Consider the following 21,493-nt stretch of genomic DNA (forward strand, 5'->3'; position numbering starts at 1 on the left):
CACAGAAACAGTAGAACAGGCCCTACCATATATGGCGCCATTAGCAATGTTCATGAATTTATCAAAAATCCAGAGGTAATGGCTTCAGAGTAAAAGGGCTGCTATTGTGTAGAACAGGCACCGGTATTGGGGGCAGAGTCTTTCTGGGTGTACTAGTTTGCTTCTCTGTTGCTGTGGTAGACACCATGGCCAAAAGCAACTTAAAGAGGTATTTAGCTTTGTTACAGTTTAGAGTCCATTGCTAAGGGAAAGCAAGGCAGGAACCTGGAAGCAGGAACTGAAGGGGGACAGGCGGGAGAACTGCCTACTGGATTGCTGTCTATGACTTGCTCTGTTTGCTTTCTTCTATAATCCATGACCATGAGCACCTGTAGGAATTTTCTAAGCCATCTATCTTTCCAGAAGACTCCAGCTTGTGTCAAGTTGACACAAAACAAAACAAAACAAAACAAAAAACAAACAAACAAAACAAAACAAAAAAACCCAAACCCTAACCAGCACACAGCACACCAGGAAAAGAGGAATTAGAAGCTCTCAAACCCTAGCCCAAGTGTTTCTTACTCTCCTTTGGTAGAAGACTCAGCACCCTTATCAATTGTATCAATCAAAGTCCCCATTTCTTTCCCCTCATGCCAATACCCTAATCCAGAGGTAGTAGTTAGCCTCCAAAGCTACCTTGCTGACTCCAGGAAAAGCTCCTGTGGGGTTATCATGAAAGCCTTTTATGATTAACACTTTATAATGTGTAGAATAGACTTTAAAGTCAGACCTATTATCTAGCCCTAGGTGTCACTCAGAGCTAACCCTGTGCCCTGCTTTCTCTATCTGCTACAAAAACACGAGCTGTTTAAAGATCTGTTTCCTCTCCCTGCCCCCATTATTATCGCTTTAACTCTTGCTGTCAAAATGCTACTGAGGAAAAACATGCTGTAATTCATTAGCAGCTTGGCAGGGCTGCTTCTGGGAGTCTGTCACGAGGCAGCAAAGAGTAGTCAGCATTGAGATTCATCCTAAAGCTGCACACCCCTTGTGCACCTTGACCCAGATGGTGACCCTTACTTATGAAGGACACGGAGGTTTGCGTCTGCACGTCACAGGGAAATAGTACGGTGGGTGCTGTTATTTTTAAGTGTTGAAATTTTCACCTCTCCTTGCAAAAAGAACGGTGCACTTTAGAAATGATCTGACTTCTTATCTATCATCAGCAGAAAACAAAACATAATTGAGTTTACTTTCAGTAAATGGTATTTGGACCGGATTCCCAAAGTGGAGGAGGTGGCTAATGGACAATTCCCTGCCTCTGAGGACTTTGACAAGTGCTGCAGAAGAGCCTTGCCTGGCGTTTGAAAACGCCTCTTGAAGCCATTAGTGTCCTGACAGGGAGGCAGGGAGGAGTGGCCTTTTAGAAGAGATTAGGTGGCTCCAGGAGCCTGGTGATCTGATGACAGTGGTTTTAAAGGCAGAAAGCTCACTCTGCAAATGTGGCCAAATAATTTTAATTAAGGCCAGAACCTCTTCATTAAAAGGAAATAGAACCTGGGTTCAGAAATCCAATATAAGTTGCCACAACAAAATCGAAAGGTCACTGGCTAAATATGGAAATGCAAGTGCGGGAGACTTAGGGTGCTTTTTCTCACAGCTTGTCTCAAATGAAAAGTCAAGGGTCGAACTGGGAGCACAGGGGGCAGCTTGCTAAGAAGCAGTGAGTCTGGAAAGTGGTTCAGATGCTGTCCTTGGTGTGGGATGGACTTGCCCCTCTGTTTGGAACCCTGGCATTAATCCCCCACACTCCTTTTGTGCTCTCAGGCATTTGGTCCTACCCCAGACTCTTAAATCCTCCAAATGCTTTCTCTTGCTTCTCCAGCTAAGAGATCACTAGCTAAGGCCTCGCCCTCTGAACACACACCTCCCAATCTCTGTCCACTCCACTGTCGCATCCACCCATTCTTTTCTGTTCATGAACACAGCTAATCTGCTCCTGCCTGAGAAGCTTTGCACTATAATCCTCTACTGCTGGATTGGTTAGCATTTTCTCAAGAGCATGGTTAGGTCCTTCCCATTGTTCAGTTCAAATATGTCCTGCTCATAGATTCCCTGGCTTCTTCTTGCCCCTCACCAAGTACCAATCAGGCCTCCACTCTGGTTTCAGTCCCTGTCATCATTCTGTTAATTTGCTCGCCTGTAACAGGGCTGCCACTACATCCTTTATACCTATAACACGGCTCGGTGGATATTTTGCAATGAATGAGTTTGTTAAGAGACTCATTGTCACAATTTTGAATTTTTTATTTATGCATACATGTCCCCACCTGACATGTGCTTCATGTCTGTCCACATGCCCACTAGGAACAGAGATTGTCTGAGCCCCTAGAAATAGTCACAGATGGTTGTGAGCTCCCTGACGTGGGTGCCGGGAACCAAACTCTGGACCCCAGTTTCACAGCCAGTGTTCTTAACTACTGAGTGGTCTCTCCAACTGTTGTCATGGATGATTTAAACTCTAGAAATAAGTCACTAATGTCTCCCAGCAATCAGTTGAGCACATTCGAGGTTATGCCGGCTGGCCATGTCATCAAGAAAACCGTACCATTTGAACCATAGCCATCCCTGAAGCCCCAGGAGCATTCTTCTCCCTGCTGGCTCTTACAGAAGTACAGTGGACTGGGTATTCACTAGCTGGTGAATGAATTCACTCCTCAGACTAGAACAGGAAAATGGCTCATTGAATACACCACAAAAGAACGACAGGCTGTCGAGGAGAGATCTAAGTGGAAAGAGCTTTCCATTTGGGAGAAGCACTTTTTGTCGTCAGTATAAGATTCTTTGTGGGGTTTTCTGCCCATGTAATTCATGCCATGTGAAGGTGCAGTCCCACTTGTTGGTGTGTAGTCCTGGGAGATTAGAGTGAGAAACTGTACACTTAGTTATGTGCCGTACGAATCAGGGTCATACAAATAAGAGCAGTTCTGATCAAAGCAGGAGTCGGAGCACAGAGGCCATGGTGGCTCTGCGGCATCAGACAATAGAATCCATAGGCTGGCACCTGGGCTGTGCCTGTGAAGGTCCCCAGTGGGAGACTGGCTCCTCTTTCTGGCCTTGCATTACTAGTTTTCCTCAACAAGGATCTCTAAGTAGTCATTTAGAGAAAACAATCAAAGGGCTTCTCATTCTCACTGCTCAGAGCTATTAGCACGAGTTCTCCAGTGTTTGTGCCCAAAGATGCATCCTGTAGCCGACTCTTTTGTTAGAAGTTGTTAGAAGGTCTCCAAATAGATCCTCTGTGAGGTTTTGTTGTTATTTGAGACTGGGTAGCCCCAGCTGGCCTGGACCTTGCTATATAGACCAGGGTGATCTCAAACTCACAGAGATCCTTCTGCCTCTGCCTCCTCTGTTGTTTTGTTTTATTTTCAACAAAGTTATTAAGCTTTACAAACAGAGTTAGCAAAAATAAATAATTAAAGAAAACTAATTTGAGAAGATTAGGTACTGGTCTAATACTTACTAATTTTCAGAAAGCTTCTATAATATCAGAGGTGTGCATGCATATAGGAGAGTCGGAGATGACTAACATCATTACACAGAATTATATAGAAGCCCTTTATGTGTTAACTTAGCCTCTAAATATAAAGTAAAATTTTAAATCTTTAATCTGTATCATTGCCAATCAGAATTTTAGAATATTTATAGACTCACGGGTCAAAGATAATTACTACAAACAAATAATGTGTGTATATCTCACACTTACAAGACACGCAAGGCAAACAGACAGCATTTTAAATAGCAAGACTGTCAGAGTGGCAGGTTTATCATTTGGATATACTGAAAACAGTACTTATTGATCACTTCTCAATAGTAAATTTTTCTACTTTAACCCTACAAACTTTCATGTTATGTAAAGTTGAGATTCACGATTACTCCTATTTCTAGTCACAGACGCATAGGACATTCAATGTACCAAAATCACTTGAAAATGGTGATTTACAAGATGTCAGGTAAAAGACACAGATATTTAAATAAACATTGACTTTAACACAGAGTCCTAAACTGCCACTCATCCTTAGTAAGTAAAAGGCACATTAATAGAGAAAAGCAGAGGGAGATTTATTCAATATGGCCACAGTGGGAAGAGTTGCAGGGAACTTCGTTGACCCTTCAAGCTTGGGTTTAAGTGGAGGGCCAGAGTTTCCCATAGCTGAGCAGTCTAGGTCTAGCCTTGGTGCCTCACTGACTCAGCTCCAGTCTCCCCTGCAAGGTCCCATGACCAGTTACAGGCCTCTTCCCAGAGACAGTCCCTCCTTCTGGCTGGCCCTTTGCTTCTCTGAGCATGGCATTCCTGGGGTAATCCCGATTTCCTGAGATCTATTGTTTCTTTAGTCTGCTGGCCAAGTGAGGGACAGGGTATCTTGTAAGATAACCTCATTTTTTAAAAGACAAGGTTAGTGATGATCTGATTCTGTCACATTGGAAGTAGGGGCATCCTCACTGAGTCTCAGTAACTGATTAGGACAGGAGGCAGAAAATGATGAGAACCATTAGGGCAGGAGCCCCAAATGGAACAGATCTAATCCTTTTCCCTGGGGAGAAGCTAGAAACATCCTTGTTCCTGTTGGTGGTTCTGTCCCTGCCAGAGGCCAGCAACGCCCAAGGGAGGTCTGGTTTGTTTTCTCTTTCCCTAAATGAGAATGCTACCTACAAACTTCATGTAGGATATCACCAAAACTGGAGGCTCTTGGACAGCTTATGGGCGGGTTACTTGGACTGACCATCACCCCACACTTCAGCCTAGTTTCTGTCAAAAGTCCTGGAAAAGAAAACCTCTAAACTAACAACTCCCCCACCACCACCATTTTCTGTGATCTACTCATGCTGTATAGGAGTTTCTCTTTCTCTCTCTTTCTCTCTCTAGTTTTTCTTTTCTTTCTCAAAAGCGCACCATAATAACATTTCTTTCTGAACAGTGTTATGAAATACTTCGAATTCATGAGACAAGAATGGAAACCACTGGCTCCGTGGATGTTGTCTGTGGCCATGAGCTCTTGGCATCTGAGATGAGAAAGTCTTCATTGCTTTCCAAGATCCTTACCTCTTCCTGCTTTGCCCTGTACCACTAGGGGTGGCTCAAAGTCCCTGTCCTGGTTCCTTCTCTGCCTGTCTGTCATGTCTATGTGTCTGCTTGTCTCATTAAACACAGATTTGGGAGAATCAGTCAGAGGCAAGCACAATCATCAGAGAGGGTGACACTATATTTCCTGCTCCTTTGTAAGTGATGTGCGTCATTATCCCACACCCCAGCAACGGACTGAAGATTTAGTTGTGCTGCCCCTAGGATTCCCTTGGTGGGAACTGCTGCTTCTCCTGGACTCCCAAGGAGTTCAGCCTTCTGTGACTAACTGCTCTCCCAAGTCTCTGGTCTTCACTCTGGGAAGAAGAACACCAACAGCAGTGTTCATGCAGTCCACACCACCGCTTTCTTTGGGACAGAGTTAAGTTGACTAAGTAGTGGCCTGACAGCAGCCCCGAATTTATGATCCTAACCAGGACTTGGCTCCTCTATCTTCTTTATCACACACACTGTGTGGAACAGGAGCACATCATGTGAAACTTCCCACCAGCCTCCCCAAACTTACAAAAGAAAATAAAAGAAAACAAAACAAAACTTTTTCTGGGGATTTCTCTCAGAAGGCTTATCAGGCAAGTCTCTGAAGACGCTTTCTTGCCCCCCTCCCACACCCTCACAATCTGTCCCAGGGCAGATCTCTCCTCTCTCTCTCTCTCTCTCTCTCTCTCTCTCTCTCTCTCTCTCTCTCTCCCCCTCTCCCCCTCCCTCTCCCTCTTCCTCTCCCTCCCCCTCCCCCCTCTCTCTCCTTCCTCTCTCTCCCCCAACCCCCATATCTCTTATTAGTTTTCACTCTTAGTGAAGTTCTTTTTCAGGTCTTAAAGGGAAGGTTTTGTTCTCCCCTTTAAGTTCCCATTCTGTTTGTTCCCCCATACATTGTACATTTCCTGTCTAAGGCTTTCTGTTCTGGTTGCTTTTGGTTGTGATAAATACCATATCCGAAAGCAACTCGTGGGGGAGAGGGCTTATTGGTTTTACTTCTAGATCATAGCCTGTCGCTGAGGGAAGTCAGGGCAGGCAGGAATTCAAGTCAGGAACCTGGAATGAGGAACTGGTTCCCAAACAGACAAGTGCTGCTCAGCTGCCTTCTTTCCAGTACAGCCCAAGACTACCAGAGACAGCACTACCCACATCAACCGTCAATCACGACGGCACTACCCACATCAACCGTCAATCACGACGGCACTACCCACATCAACCGTCAATCACGACAATTCTCACAGACATAGCCACAGGCCAATCTGATCTGGGCCCTCCCCTCCAACTGAGATTCCCCCAGCTAACTATGGACTGTACCAAGCTGACTGATGCCAACCAGAGCCCTCCCTTCCACCTTAAGGATTCTTGGCTGCTTCTCTCTGAATTTGCTTCTGAAGGGTAGTAATGTGGCTCCTTCCTCTCCTAGACTGCTGCTCCTTTGGAATTACTTTACCGTTATACATAACACCAGGGTGATTGTGATGGGGGTGTGGGGACATATAGGGGTACCCTTGAAGTCTATATTGTATGTGCATGTAATAAAGAGAGAGAATCGTCAGCATCATGGATCCAAGGCTGACCACCCGACTCAGAGGGCAGGACTGCCCCTGTTTCTATTTCCTAGATTCTGGGAATAAAAGCGATGCCAGAAGAAGCAGCTGCCTCCCTGCCCATTCTGCCCTGTAGGTCTCAGGAAGCCGCAGGCCTAGATCTATCATTCCCCTCCCACTCACCTGGGTCTGCTGTAGTGTAGGGAGCCATTCTGAGCTATGCAGTCACAGGGTGCTCAGCCCTAAGGTGGCTGCTGTAAGATTATGAGATTGTTGGACAAAAGCCTCTTCCAGGAAGATTCCGGGAGCAATCACAGGATGTTCCAGCCTGAACAAACACCAGACGTCCCTGAGCAGATTCCTGAGAAGGGTTCGACCTTTTCAAAGAACATGTCCCCGGAAGACTGTGCCTCTTTGTTTAAGGAGAATTATCTTGCAGTTTAGTGATTCACCTTATATCCTTGGGCATTTCCCACTACTCCCCCACCCTAAGCTTCAGTTCCTGCTTCAATTCCTGCCTCAGAGCTTTAAATGCTCTCAATAAACAAGACTTGACAACAGAACCTTGCTTGGTCTCCTTCTCCCTCCCCCCCACTTGACGCTCAGGTAGCGCCTCTTCGGAACACTGAATAACTGGACCTGCTGGACAGGTCACTGTAGCTCAGCCCTAACCAGTGTACAAGTACAACGTCAGTCGATCTGCATCTCCACATAGTCAGGGGAGGTGAGGACTGAGCTGGGCTGAGCTGGGCACTACACCTCCCCTTCAGCAGGAAGAGAGTTTGGGTTCTGAGGCTAACGGGATAAAGTCTGTGAAAGGGTGTCAGCGGGTAACTAATACGGGGGTGAATTGTTAGTGTAGGGAAGATGGAGCCAACCAGGAGGAACAGAGATTTCTGCTGAGAGATATGAGGTGGCTCGAACTTGAGAGGTCACATGATGGAAAAAGGCTCGTGTTGGACAGAAGTAAAGTCACCATGCTTAGCTTACATTCCAGCTACTTGGAAAAGACCAGCTTGGGCTGACTCATTTTCTGCTTCTGGAAATGTGTTTGCTGCAGAAACCCCCACAATGCCGTGCTTACTAATCTCCACCCTCCCTAGTCACACAGTCCTTTCCCTTGCTGAGGAACCTGGAGTTAAACAGATTCTCTGATAGGCAGATTATGTTTCTTTAACATTCCAAAGTACTATAGTGCTCAGATATTATATATAACCAAATGAGAAGTTATTTGAACAACTATTTCTCACTAATGGTTCTCCTCTTGAGATTATATGTGTATATGTATATGTATGTGTGTATGTATATGTGTATGTGTATGCATGTGAGTATATGTCTATGTCTATGTTAATTATATAATACTTAACATATATATTAAGTATATTTATACAAATTATACAATATTTTATTATAATATGTATATTATACATGACTATATAATATATAACATATATAAATATTATATACTTAATATGTATATATTTATAGATATAGATATATAGATCCCAGATATAGGACAAGCCTTGGATTAATTCAGAATGTAGTGTCTATCTATAGGTGAGATAAACAAACCTAGCTTCGTAAATGCTGAAGCCAAATCTAAAGACCAAAAGCCAAAACCCAAACCATATTTACCAACTGTGGAACACTCTTTCTGAAGGAATTCTTCTCACAGCTGCAATGTTTCCCTCTTCACCCTAACATCCCATGCTCCCCAACTAAAGGAGGCTGTTGTTATACTCATAGGTTTAAGGAAAATATTCAAGATATAGGAGCAGAATATGCCTGATGATCCTATATGAAAGAAAGAAAGAAAGAAAGAAAGAAAGAAAGAAAGAAAGAAAGAAAGAAAGAAAGGAAGAGAGGAAGAAAGAAAGAAAGGAAGAAAGAAAGAAAGAAATTTCTCTTTCAGATTGTCAATTAGATGCTGATGTCCGCTTGTGACCTCCACAAATAGAGTCTGGATTTTTCTCAGGTTTGGAGCATAGTTTCCACTCCCTCTGGCCATGACACCTGGTAGACACACAGGCAGAGGCATCGAATACTGGGGGAAGGCACTGCTAATGGCACAACTACGTTAACTGACTTCTCTTATAAAGTTTCTTGTCATTTTCTCCTCATGCCTGTCATATCAAACAGCTGACTGTACAGTTACACTTTGATCTGTGAAATAAAACTTACATCAGTCTAGATACAGAGAAGACTACTGCTCTGATGTTACCCTTCTACGGGGCTCTTGTACAGTCTACCCAGCTGCACGATTATGCTTTACCTTACTAAGCCTTGAGTTAATCACAATGTCAAAGCATTTTCCTCATTAACTTTGCCTTGATGTTCTCCACAAGGTTGTAATAGAGGGGACTTTCTGAGCTTGGTAAAAGATATCTCGAGTTCTCGATCCTCCTTTAGGAGTTACATCTTCTAATGGACATGTTCTCTTCCTCTAATAAAGGCAAAGCATCCATAGCTATTTCCCACCTATGCTTGTGGTAGGAATTATAGTAGTACTGATAGTTTCACACTCTGTGGGTTACAGGTGCTACCTCACACGCATAGCACGCTCAGATGCACCTAGCACCAAATGTTCGTCTCGTGCTCTGAATTCTTATGTTCATGTTCTTATAGCATGGCACATTAGATAGGCCCTCTCCTGAGACATTTCGAATGCTACCCCCCCCCACATCGCTCCTTCTCTCAAAGAAGCTAAAGTGGTCATCACCCCCAAGCTCCTAGAAACAGTTAGGGGAATATGGGGGAATAAAAGACTACGAGTTAGACAGATTTCCTGGTATGCAGACAGACAGGGAGAAGGTCCCTGAGTAGAAAATAGAGATGGTAAACCTCCAAGATGGTCAGCTTCTTCCTCACACTCCTGACCTGAGACCAAATCCTGGCAGCTTACAATTAAGGCTTGATGGGTTCTCTCTCTTACCAGTAGGGTCCTGTGTTCATGGGCTGTCTAGACAAGTTCAAGACTCCATTAGGACATGTTTACACACAGTTGTAGGCTAATAAAGCATCTTGTCTTTCTTCAAATTGACCAACCCTAAATTAGGGGACAATCCTTCAAAGACTTTAGCCAAGCCCCCAAGGAGAGGCTAGGTTCCTACTTCCTCGGTGCCCCTCTGCTTTGAAGGTTTTTTTTTTCTCTGTGTGTCTTCAGTAGGCATGATCCCTCAGCCCTAATAAAAGGGGTATTTTGTCAGCTGGTTCTCTCTGCACTTGTCTGCTGTGTTTGACATTTTCCCTGTTTGAAATTTTTCCTGCCCTCTAATTCTTTAATTCTAAATAAACCTGACCAAGAACCTTAGATGTGCTGGTTAGTTTTATGTCAAGGTGGAGTCATTTAAAAGGAGGAAACCTCAATTAAGAACAGGCCTCCATAAGATCTGATTGTAAGGCAGCTTCTCAATTAGTGATTAACTAATCACTAATTAATGGTGAGGGCCCTGTGCATTGTAGGTGGTGCCATTCCTGGGCTGGTGGTCCTGGGTTCTGTTAGAAAGTAGGCTAAGGGAGCCATGGAAAGCAAGCCAGTAAGCAGCACCCCTCCATGGCCTCTGCATCAGCTCCTGCATCCAGGTTCCTGCCCTATTTGTGTTCCTGTCCTGACTTCCTCCAATGATGGACAGTGATCTGGAAGTGTAAGCCAAGTAAACCCTTTCCTCTCCACCATGCTGTTTGTTCTTGGTCATGTTTCATCATAGCAATAGACACACCCTATCTAAGTCAGATGTTAGCATTGTTATGTAGGCTAAAACTTGAATTCACCAATGATGAAAAAAAGCAGAGATCGATGCTGTACCACTTATAAATATCCCGAGGGACTAGAGCTGGGAATCAGCTTTTAGTAGGTTGCTTCCATAAATCCGCTGGTGTGAATATGCTCTTTCAATTCTCCACTCAGACTCCAGTGCTTGTTCTGAGAGCAGTGTTTCCTGTTTCCCCATGACAGTCACTATTATTAACATAGCAGACATTCACATACTCACATTCATACCACAATGCCTGTTTGTGTGTATGTGGAAAACTTGATTTCATATACTATTTAACATCTGAGCAAACATATCTGATGCCAAGAAAAGCTCAATAATTGTATGGCAATGTGCCAATTAGTTGTTTTGTAATATAGTTCTCCATTTTCATCAGAGCAGCTTCGCCTCTTTGCAAGAGTCCATTGCCATCGGGCAACTTGACTCTGGGTAGACATTTCCACACAGAAGTGGGTAGGGAAGTTCATTAGAGTCCAGCAGCTCCTCCTAGCCATTTGTAGAAATTCTGCCTTCATTGAGCCCAATGTGACCCCAAGGAGTCTTGGGAAGGGCATGGGTGTGTAGAATGGGAAAGACTAACGAAGGGAGTTCCAATCATTGGGAAACCATCGGTCCATGCTAGGTGAAGACTTTTCAGTGAAGCTTGGTTGTGGTCATCCATAAATCCTCACCCATGCTCGGTAAGTAAGCCCACACACTCATTGATAGTCTCAAAGTACTCTTGGTTTGTTATTGGGACCCTAGGAGTAGGGGATAGTCCTTGTTTACATTTTCCCAGAGGAGGAATTCTTGAAGCATTAGCAAAATACTTTCAGTGTATTTTCTCATTTGTTTCCTACATTTTGCTGTACTCTGCTGGGGATAGCAGTTTCTCTTGAGGGAAGAGTACGTATATTCTTTCCAATTTGTAGTAAAACAAGTTGCCAACATAAATGCATACTGTGCACTGCAAGCCTGGGTTTCTTCTTAGCTAACAAGTCTAAGGAATTTATCACTGGTACAATGAGTATACATCAAATGGCTACCAGCTACCACCCTATTGAAGCTAGGGAACAAAAGATGATGAACTACATTGGTACCACCCTATACATCCCTGACAGAAAATGAATGGCCTGGTATTTGATGCAGCTAGAACTATCCTTGCTACCCCTTCTAAGGTTTAGGGGGTATTGCAAGAGAGATTGCAAGGAGCAGGGGATGGGGGTGAATGTAAGAACCAGAGGATAGGGAGTTTGAAACACAATCTTTAGGGCATAGTACAGCCACTGAAAATATTATCCCACAGTAGCTGTGGTTGCCTGCACTTGACCAGCATGCTCTAAGCCTGTTGACAGCCACTCACTGACAAAGGAGGAGCTCATGAGCCCTGCCCTCTCCTCAATAAACCTTTGGCAACTGACAAATCCTAAAAGAGTCACTGCTTTCAGCTGGGTACCAAGTGTGAGCCCATCAGGCTCCCAGGGATCATTCCACAACTATGGTCGCATGGGTCGTCTTGGATAAAATAAGATGGTCACAAAACAAACACAAAGCACAATAGTGTGGTCGTGGACACGACCCATAGTGAGGGATCTGGAATAAAATGGGTAGGAGGGAGATTAGAGTGTGGGAGTGAGCTTAAACAGAAAGCAGTATAAACATGCACGGAACTGTCAAAGAACAATTTTAAACAATGAAAAAAGAGCGACTTCCTAGCTGCTGAATCTGCTGGATCTAGTCATTTACTTCCCAGTTCAATGGAAGTTGAAAAATCACCTGTGGTATTCATTTGTGTAAAACCTCCCAACTTCAGATGTGATTCAAAAGCTATTTTTATGAAGCAAAGTTGGAATCCTCAGCTTTTTGCTTTCAAATGACTAAAGCCATTCATCAGCTGTTCTCATAAATGCCAAGTTTACATTTTTTCCCTAGATGAGATAAATAAGTACAGGTTTGCTCAATTCCTCTAACTGTGCAGTCACATATAAGACTCGGAAAACCGCCACTAGTCACTTTCCTGCTTCTAGATGTGGTTTTCAATCATATCTCCTCTTAGACAAGCCTCCATTCATTTTATTTATTGTTTTCTCACTTTAAAAAAATGCAATCAGCAAACATATATTCAGCTTCTGCTCTATGTTCAGCATGAACTGCAAGGTGCTGGATGCTGATACCCAGTTTACTTAACCTTTGTTGAGTTCTGGCCTCAGAATTCTTACATGTTCTATAAAGGGAAGTGACTTTATGGAATAAAGCCTGGAGTAGTGAATCCCTGAGGCTACAATTGTGGGAACGACTTGACATTTCAGGCATTTCAGGATAGAAAGATATACAACCTCAAGAGTCTAGAGGACAAGAGGACTTAACAATGTCTCTTCAATAAAATCAAAGACAGTAACACATTTGAGATATGGGACCACAGCTGGAAGATTGTGACTAGCCTGAGCTGAATCACAGAGACATTTGTTAAAGACCATGGTTCATTTACAGACTGAACAAAGTGTTTACAGACATTCCATTCTGCTTCAATGAGTGGAAGGAAATAGAGACTTGAGCCTAACCATGGATGGGCAGAGGGTAACATTTAGCAGTAGGATATATTTTCTCAGTGACAAAAAGTGACCAGCTCAGTCTTTGTCTCATTCTCCTGGGAGACCAAAGAATCCTAAAAGGATAGGCTATGAGAGGAAAGGGGAATGAGCATAATAATTCCCAGTAGTACCAATAGGGGAGCCACTCTACTGTTTTGATTACAATTAACATCTGGATCCCAGGTTCCCCATGAGAGCTTCATTTTCTCTCCTATAGTAGCGCAAAAAAAAAAAAAAAAAAAAAAAAAAAAAAGCCTTTACAACTTCTCTAGATCACTGTTCTTTTTTATGGTGTCTGAGAAGTGGTGTGTATCTAATTGGAAAAATAAGAAGTGACTTCCACACTGAACTTCTGGGTTGAAAGGAACCATTTAAAATAAACACTACCATTGGTCCATCTGCCTACCTTCCGTGCTGCTTCCCTCCCTCAACCCTCAGAGCTTTTGATCTATTTTCCTCCTCTCTAGAATTAGGACAAGATCATCATTTAGAAAGCCCCAGATATTGTTTGAATGAGAACATTGTTCAGAGGCTCATATGTTTGAATACTTGGTCTCCAGTTGGTGGCTGTTAGGGGATGATTAGGAGGATTAGGGGCCTTGCTGGAAAAAGTACTGGGGTTGGACTTTGCAGTTTCAAAAGATTCATGCCATTATTGTTACTTCTTTCTGCCTCCTGCTTCTGGATCCACATGCTGGTTCTTAGCTATTTCTGCTACTGTGCCTTTGCTCTGGCCATCATGGACTCTACTCCCATAAAACCATAAGCTAAATTAAATGCTTTATTTTATTAGTTGCCTTAGTTATGTTTTGACAGCAATGGAAAAGTAATTAGGACAGAAACTGGTACCAGGTTGTAGGTATTGTTATGATAAACGTGACTGTGAAAAGAGTTTGGTATTTTGAATGAGGAAAGCAATGAAATGATGACATAAACAGAACTTAATGGGTTATTCCATTAAGAGTTTGGAAGACAGGAGTGCTGAGAGCTATGCACTAGCTGGGGAGATCCAACTCAAGAGGTTTCAGAAGAAAACAACATTAGCATCTGGGCCAGAGACCAGTATTATGATATCTTGGCAAAGAATGCAACTGCTTTCTTTTTGTGTCCTAAGAGTTTGCCGGAGACTAAATTTAAAGCAATGGACTAATTTATTTTGAAGGAGGATATTTCAAGGTAGTGTAATATTGACTTTGTTGCATGGACATTGATAATCACTCTTATAAAGGAATACAAAGAAAAAGAGCAAGCTAGGAAGCCCCACTCTTCCACAGCCTCTGCTTCCAGGTTCCGCCTTCCCTTCATGATGAACTGTGACCTGAGAATTGTAAGCCGGAATAAACCCTCTCCTTCTCAGGTTGCTCGAGGTCATGGTCTTTATCACAGCAATGAAAAAAACTAAGACAATCTTTATCATATATACTCTTGATCATGGCATATGGATGAACCAAATCCAAGAATCCCCTATGCAGCCCAGGCTAGCCTTGAACTATGAACTTCCTGCCTCTAATTCCTGAGTATGATGATTACAGGTATGCACCAGCATGCCGGGTTAAGACCAGGAATAATAATGAGCTTCTAGATAGGGAATAATATCTACAAGCCCTGCTGTCCCTATCAGTCAAATGTACCAAGCACATGAAAACTGTGGCTTTGGAATCAAACCCAAGACAACACCCAAAATGCAAGACAACCAAATGTCCTGTTTCTAGGTGAGAATGTTCTTAGTTGTGCTGAGGAATGCCACTAAGGGCAAAGGAGGTCTGGAGATGCAATGGAAATGAAACTTTGGAGATATCATCCAGAACATAACTTCAGGATCACTTTCTATAGCCGTTATGTAATTTTCAAAAAGGAATGTAGATGGTACAAAAATAAACCCAAACTAGATAGCTTAAAAAGTTAAGCCAGTTAGTGAAGTTCAGAGTCCAGATACAGAATCCTACAGACTTGATTCCAACCAAGTCTGCCCCTGCCCTGTCACCACACAGTTTCTTTTGTAGAAAGGAAGCAATACCATTGTGTTCATCATAGCATTGGTGATGTCTTATTGAGATACATCGTGTAAAGAGTTTGGTGGTGGTGGTGGTGGTGGTGGTGGTGGTGGTGGTGGTGGTGGTGGTGGTAGTGGGTAGCTCAAACTCCTAGTGTTCTTGACAAGGAGTCCCAGGTCTGTGTGTAGCCAGGCTCTGATGAAATACCTGAAAGACACAAGAGGGGAAAGATGTGGTTCATGGTTTCAGTCTCTCAGCTCACAGCGGAAGTCTGTTGGTGAGGGTTGTTTACATCGGAACCGACCATAAATCAGACAGCATGGCAGCAAACAGAAAGTAGATACAACCTGCACAGGGCTGTTCCTAGTAAGTTACTGCTGCCAGCAGGACCCGCTACCTCCCTACACAGTGCCACGAGCTGGGGAAGAAGTCTTCCACGTGTGAGACGGTGGAGAACATTTTTGATTGAAACCATGACACTAGGCCTCCTTTCTCTAGGCTGGCAGCTGATTCCTACACTACCTTCTTTGCCTCATTTGTGACGGCATCGTATGTATAATTGGGTAGAAGAGATGACTCCCTACTTTCCTCAGAAGTGAAATGGGCAGTTACAGACAAACATGACAGTGTGGGTCTGGGTAGTGGGACAAGAAGGAGATGGAGAAAGTGGGAAGTTGATGGGGCTTGGCAACTCCAGAAGAGGCTAAGGCTATTAAACAGAGTTGTAGGTCACAGAACAATGTGTTGCCACTGAAAAGACCTCGAAGTCAGAAGGCAGAATGTCTGCCAGGAAGAAACAAGTGCTACAATTTAAGAAAGTTACAACAGTAATAGACAGGCAAACACGGAAGAGGGAAGAGTTTATACATTCTTATGTTTACTGTGGGCTCAGAAAGAATCAAACAAGAGTGCTGTGTGCTTCTGTGCTTATTTGGTACTATTTGGTGCTCTTTGGCATTTGAGCAAGATGGAACCATGCCTCAGTTTTCCTATCAGATAGATTTCTACTCAGCTTTTTCCAAAAAGAACTGAGTTATCCTCCAGAGCCACTGTACTTGGGTCAGATTTGCAAGATTTCCACCAGTTAGCTCCTTCAGGGAAAATGTCCACACTCACTCTGCTCTCTTCAAGGAACCTCATGTTACAATACGACAATGCTCTCATGAAGTAACTGAAGGGAGATGACAGCAGGATCTTCTAACCCTATTCCAGTTTCTAGAGCAGTGGCTCTCATCCAGTCCTAATGCTGTGACTTTTTAATATAGTTTCTCATGTTGTGGTGACCCCAACCATAAAATCATTTTCATTGCTATTTTATAACTGTAATTTTGCTAATTATGAATTATAATGTAAATATATAATATGCAGGATATCTGATGTGACCCCTGTGCAGGGGTTGTTTGACTCCTGCAGGAGTCATGACTCACAGGTTGAGATCCACTGTTCTAGAGAAACAGATAAACTTACTTCTTCAGGAAGCCTTTTTGCTCCAATCGTATTACAATTTTAAGAATTATTTAATGTTAATGCATATTACTTATATTTAAATTTGTCTCTTCCTCTGATGGCATTTTCTGAGTTATGATTTTATAATCTGGAATCTTACTGTTAAGAGATTTACTAATTGTGGGAATTTGGGAAAGATTCTTAACTCTGTCCTGATTTCCTCAAATATAAAAAGATTAGTAGTTCTTAGCTCAAAAGTAGAGCTAAGTACTGGTATGGTGGCCTATGTCAGAAATCCTAGCACTAAGTAGATGGAGGCAGGGGGATCAGGAGTTCAAGGTCATCCTTAGTTACAATAACCAGTTCAAGTCCATGAATCTCACAAGCCCTATCCTATCTCAAAGCAAACACACAATAGAGCTTCAGAGCCCAGTGTGTTGTATAAATGTAAACTTATACATTAATGTAAGCTATTATTAGTCATTTTTTTTTACCCCTCCACCCCACCGCCCACCTTATTAGTCATTTTTAATACACTGGACTATTATCATAGTTATCTCATATTTTCTTCAAGACACAGTGACTATAATTAATGATGAATTGCACATGTATTTGGAAATTGATAAGGGAAAACATCTTAAATGTTCTCACCACAAATATGGGTATTATCTCAACTTGACAACACATGCATATCAAACACCATGTTAGCCTGTGGGTGAGGGGGAGTTGGACCTTGGATTTATTTTTCTGCTTATTCCATCACATTCATTCTAGGATTTCCTCATGTTCATTATAACCGTTACCTTTAGTGAGAATAGTCCTTAATTCATTATTTTTGTTCTATTTTGTTGTTAATGTTTAAAAAGCTACTACTTTTCCTTATGAGTCTTATTTTAGTCATCTTATGTGTAATAATCTGATTATAGTTCAGATATTCTGAAAATTTGGTTTTGATTTCCATTCAGAAATGACTTTTTATGCTGTTACGGGTCAGTAATCCTGACACGCAAAAGTTAGAGACAGTAGCTGGTCGATTTAAGGCAAATTTGGGGTACACAACAAGAATGAGGACAGCTCAAAAGAAATTACAAACATTTTTAAATTCCCAAAAGTGGGCTCCTGTTTATTTTGGTCTGGTTATTAGTTGCTGGCTCTGCTCTTGTCTCAAACTATGTGGAGGACTGCCTTAGCACCTGAGTTCAGCTTCAAGAAAACAAAAATGTTTCAAGAAAATAAAAGGAATTCTGTTTATATGAGGACAAGATATTCATGATTAATGATAAGATTATCCCTACCCCTTGCCCATGGCTGTAGATTTACTCACTGTAGTTAAATTAGGAGAAGTCTGGTGGTTTGTTTTTCCACTCATTTCCAGACTTGCTTTGCTTGATACTCACAAGTGCTGGAAAACCAAAACCTTTCCTGCTTCTGTGCAAGTATAACATTTCATACCACCTTTCAGTTTCCTAACTTAAAGGCTCCTAGTTAAAATGTTCTTTAAAATTTAGAATTTAGAAGATTCCTAGACACAAGTGAAAGGATGCTTTGCTAAAGCAGACACTCAAAGGAGCATTTCACTAAAGCAAACACAAGTGAAAAGCTAAGGCAGACTTGTGAAGGAACGTTTGGCTGAAGCAGACACAGGAGAAAAGTTGTGAAAAGGCATACAATGAAGGACTCTTCACTAGCAACACTCTGCCTTACATTGTGTAGTTGAACTCATTTTGTCAAGACTCCATAAGTGAAACATACACCAAAAAATAAAAAAATAAAATACAAACAAACAAATAAAAAAAAAAAAACTTCTGCTGGTGTGCTCAAGGATTCTTGCTGTTTCCATATACTTGGACTGATTGACAGACTGATGTCAGCTGAGACAGACTCACATGCTAAGACAAGACACATGGTGAGGTGAGACCCATGGAGGACCGGTGATGTTTGGAAGGAGTATAAATAAGACTCGACCAACAGTAAAGAAGGTGGGCTTTGCTTGCAGGTACAGCTAGCTGTACAATGCTTGTTGGTCTTGTGTCTTCGCTGATCTTTGCTTTGCTGAGAGAGGCCCAGTTGAAAACTTCTACTGGCATCCCTCCTGGTCCCTCCTATTGACTAGTGCTGAAGAGGAGGTCTGGCTGTCTCTGCTTGGTCATGCCACCACTGCTCATTTGTGCTTACTATCCCGACTCTACTGAACTGGACTGCTGATATATCTGTGAAGTGTTTTTGAGAATTGAGCTGCTGCTGAACTGTTCACATTGACCTCTGAACTGAACTGTTGATTTCCCAACAAGGCAGATGGGGTCTGCTTTAAAGAAACATGTTCATGGGGTTGGGGATTTAGCTCAGTGGTAGAGCGCTTGCCTAGGAAGCGCAAGGCCCTGGGTTCGGTCCCCAGCTCCAAAAAAAAAAAAAAAAAAAAAGAAACATGTTCACTTCCCCCATATCCTTTCTTTTCCATGCCTCTGGTAGATGGTGGGATAGAAGGGAGGTTAAAGCATTTAAGAACCATCATTAAAAGTAGGGTTTGAAAAAAATTAAAGCTATAGGGCAGTTTCTGTTGACTGAACACCAGCTCATCCCCAGGGTGTGAGGCAAGGTCTAGAGCAGTTACAGACTCTCCTCCAGCTGGACAGAGATGAAAATGGTTTGGCCATCTTCAAGCTCTTCATTGTGCTGTCATTCCAGGCTGCAGGCATGGGGAAGAAAGAGCAGGGATCAAGCACTGGGGGTTTGACAGGACTAGGGAGTCACTTAGATTTCTGTTCCCATTTCACAGAATGTAGGCTAGCTGAGCAGTCAATGCCCAGCTGCAGTCCTGGTATACAGAAACAGTATATATTATGGCACTAGCAGTTTCTAAAACAGTGTTGTTCTGTATATAGATCGTCACGTCTATTCTAGTTACAGGTTACTGTATCTTTTTTTTATATATATTAACTTGAGTATTTCTTATTTACATTTCGAATGTTATTCCCTTTCCCGGTTTCCGGGCCAACATCCCCCTCCCCCCTCCCCTTCTGTATGGGTGTTCCCCTCCCCATCCTCCCCCCATTACCACCCTCCCCCCAACAATCACATTCACTGGGGGTTCAGTCTTGGCAGGACCCAGGGCTTCCCCTTACACTGGTGATCTTACTAGGCTATTCATTGCTACCTATGAGGTCAGAGTCCAGGGTCAGTCCATGTATAGTCTTTGGGTAGTGGCTTAGTCCCTGGAAGCTCTGGTTGCTTGGCATTGTTGTTCATATGGGGTCTTGAGCCCCTTCAAGCTCTTCCAGGTTACTGTATCTTTAATGCAATGTCTGCTATTGAGCTACAGACTGCATTGGGTTTGGAGACTGTCATTTTTCTTTTATGTATCTTGAGCCTCTGCCTCCATGTACATTCCTGGTAATTTAAATTTTTCGATGGTGGTTTTTCTTTTTATTGAAAACTTTACATGACCATATCTATGCCTTTCCACTTTCAATTTCTTTCAAGTTCCCCTAACAAATCTCCCTTCATAATTCATGTCCTTTGGTTATGTTAACCCAGAAAATCTAGTCAGTGCTGACCATGAGTATGGAGACCTCCACAGAAGCATGTGAACCCTACCAGTGTCCAACACATTCAAGACAAAATGATTCTCCCTTCCCAGCAACTATCACCTACTGATAGTTCCTCAGGAAGGGATGGGACCTGGAGAGCACTTGTCATTTACGCCAGAATTCTGGCTAGATCAATGGCCAGTTCTGTACAGGGGACTGTTACTATAAGTAGATGAGTACGATAGCTTTGTCAAGTCCATTAGACTGTATTTTACAGCACTCCTCTCCGCCCTTCATATGTTCTCTTTATTTCTTCTTTAAGATAGTCTCTGAGCTGTGGTGGTAGCGTTTGTGATGTGTGTGCATGTGCATGCATGTGTGTGCATATGTGTATGCATATGCATCCACACTAGTATGAGTTCTTGTGTGAGTTGTTAAGGACATCCCAATAGATGAGCACTCAGTCTCTTACCCTCAGCACTGTGAAGAGTTCTGTATCTCTGCACTAACTGCTGTCCACCACAGAAAGAAGCTGGGAGCAGTGACAACTTATGGGTGTCAATGTGAATCTTCATGAGGTATCTGATTTTGCTTTTTCTGCTGCTGTGTGTCTTTGTTACATTTCTACTGCTGTAATAAACACCATGACCAAAAGCAACTGGGGAAGAAAGGGTTAAACTCCTCTTACAGCTGGCAGTCATCACTGAAGGAGGTCAGAGCAGGATCCTGGAAGCAGAAGCTGAAGCAGAGGCTGTGGAGGGATGCTGCTCACTGACTTGTTCCCCATGGCTTGCTCAGCCTGCTTGCTTATAGAACCTAGGACTACCTGCCCAGAAGTGGAACCACCCACAATAGGCTGGGCACTTCCACATCGAGCACTAATTAAGGAAATGCATATAAGCTTGCCCACAGGCCAGTCTGGTAGGGGGCATTTCCTTAATTATGGTTTCCTCTTCCCAAATGATTCTAGCTTGTACATAAAACTAGCCAGCACATGGCGATTAACATCATGACCAAATATAACTTGGGGGAAGAAAAGGATTTGTTTTAGGTTACCGGTGACAATATATCATTAAAGGAAGTAGAGCAGGTACTTAAGACAGGAACCTGCGGGCAGGAATTGATGCACAGACATGAAGGAAAGTTTCTTCATGCCTTGCTCATCTACCTTCTTTATACAGTCCAGTCTCACCTGCCCAGGATGACAGTACCCACAGTGATGTGGCCCTCCAACATTAATCAGAAATCAAGACAATGCCCCACAGATATACATACCTACAGCTGATAGGCAGAGCTCCTTAATAGAGATTCCCTCTGTCTGTCTAGGTTTGTGTCAAATTGACCAAAACTGTGACAGAAGGCAATTTGATAACATGACCATTTAGCAAAAAGAAAAAACCATGTGCTTCTAACCAGGATTAGAGTAGCAGACATGATTCCCTTGTGTGGAGTAGGCCTCAAGTTCAACCAGAATGTTGTCAGTTAGTCCCCAACAGCCGTGCTACTATTACAGCAGCAGGTCATCTTACCCGGTGGAT

The 21,493-nt window shown here is 42.8% G+C and overlaps 1 protein-coding gene across 4 annotated transcripts in view; it reads right to left on the reverse strand.

Moving 5' to 3' along the window:
* Positions 1–13,747: 13,747 nt before the first annotated feature.
* Positions 13,748–21,493, reverse strand: part of Phkb (phosphorylase kinase regulatory subunit beta) — a 195,669-nt gene continuing 187,923 nt past the window's right edge. For 3 of the 4 annotated variants that reach the window (XM_087594801.1, XM_087594800.1, XM_087594803.1), the window contains one exon: positions 13,758–15,189. In XM_087594801.1, the coding sequence (XP_087450927.1) occupies positions 15,133–15,189 (57 nt within the window). In that variant the 3' untranslated portion in view covers positions 13,758–15,132. Of the gene's footprint in view, positions 15,190–21,493 lie in introns of all 4 variants that reach the window. The other variant, XM_087594802.1, reaches the window with a different exon arrangement.

Source organism: Rattus norvegicus, chromosome 19 (genome assembly GCF_021556685.1).
Source record: "Rattus norvegicus strain SHRSP/BbbUtx chromosome 19, alternate assembly SHRSP_T2T, whole genome shotgun sequence".
NCBI classification, from domain to species: Eukaryota; Metazoa; Chordata; class Mammalia; order Rodentia; family Muridae; genus Rattus; species Rattus norvegicus.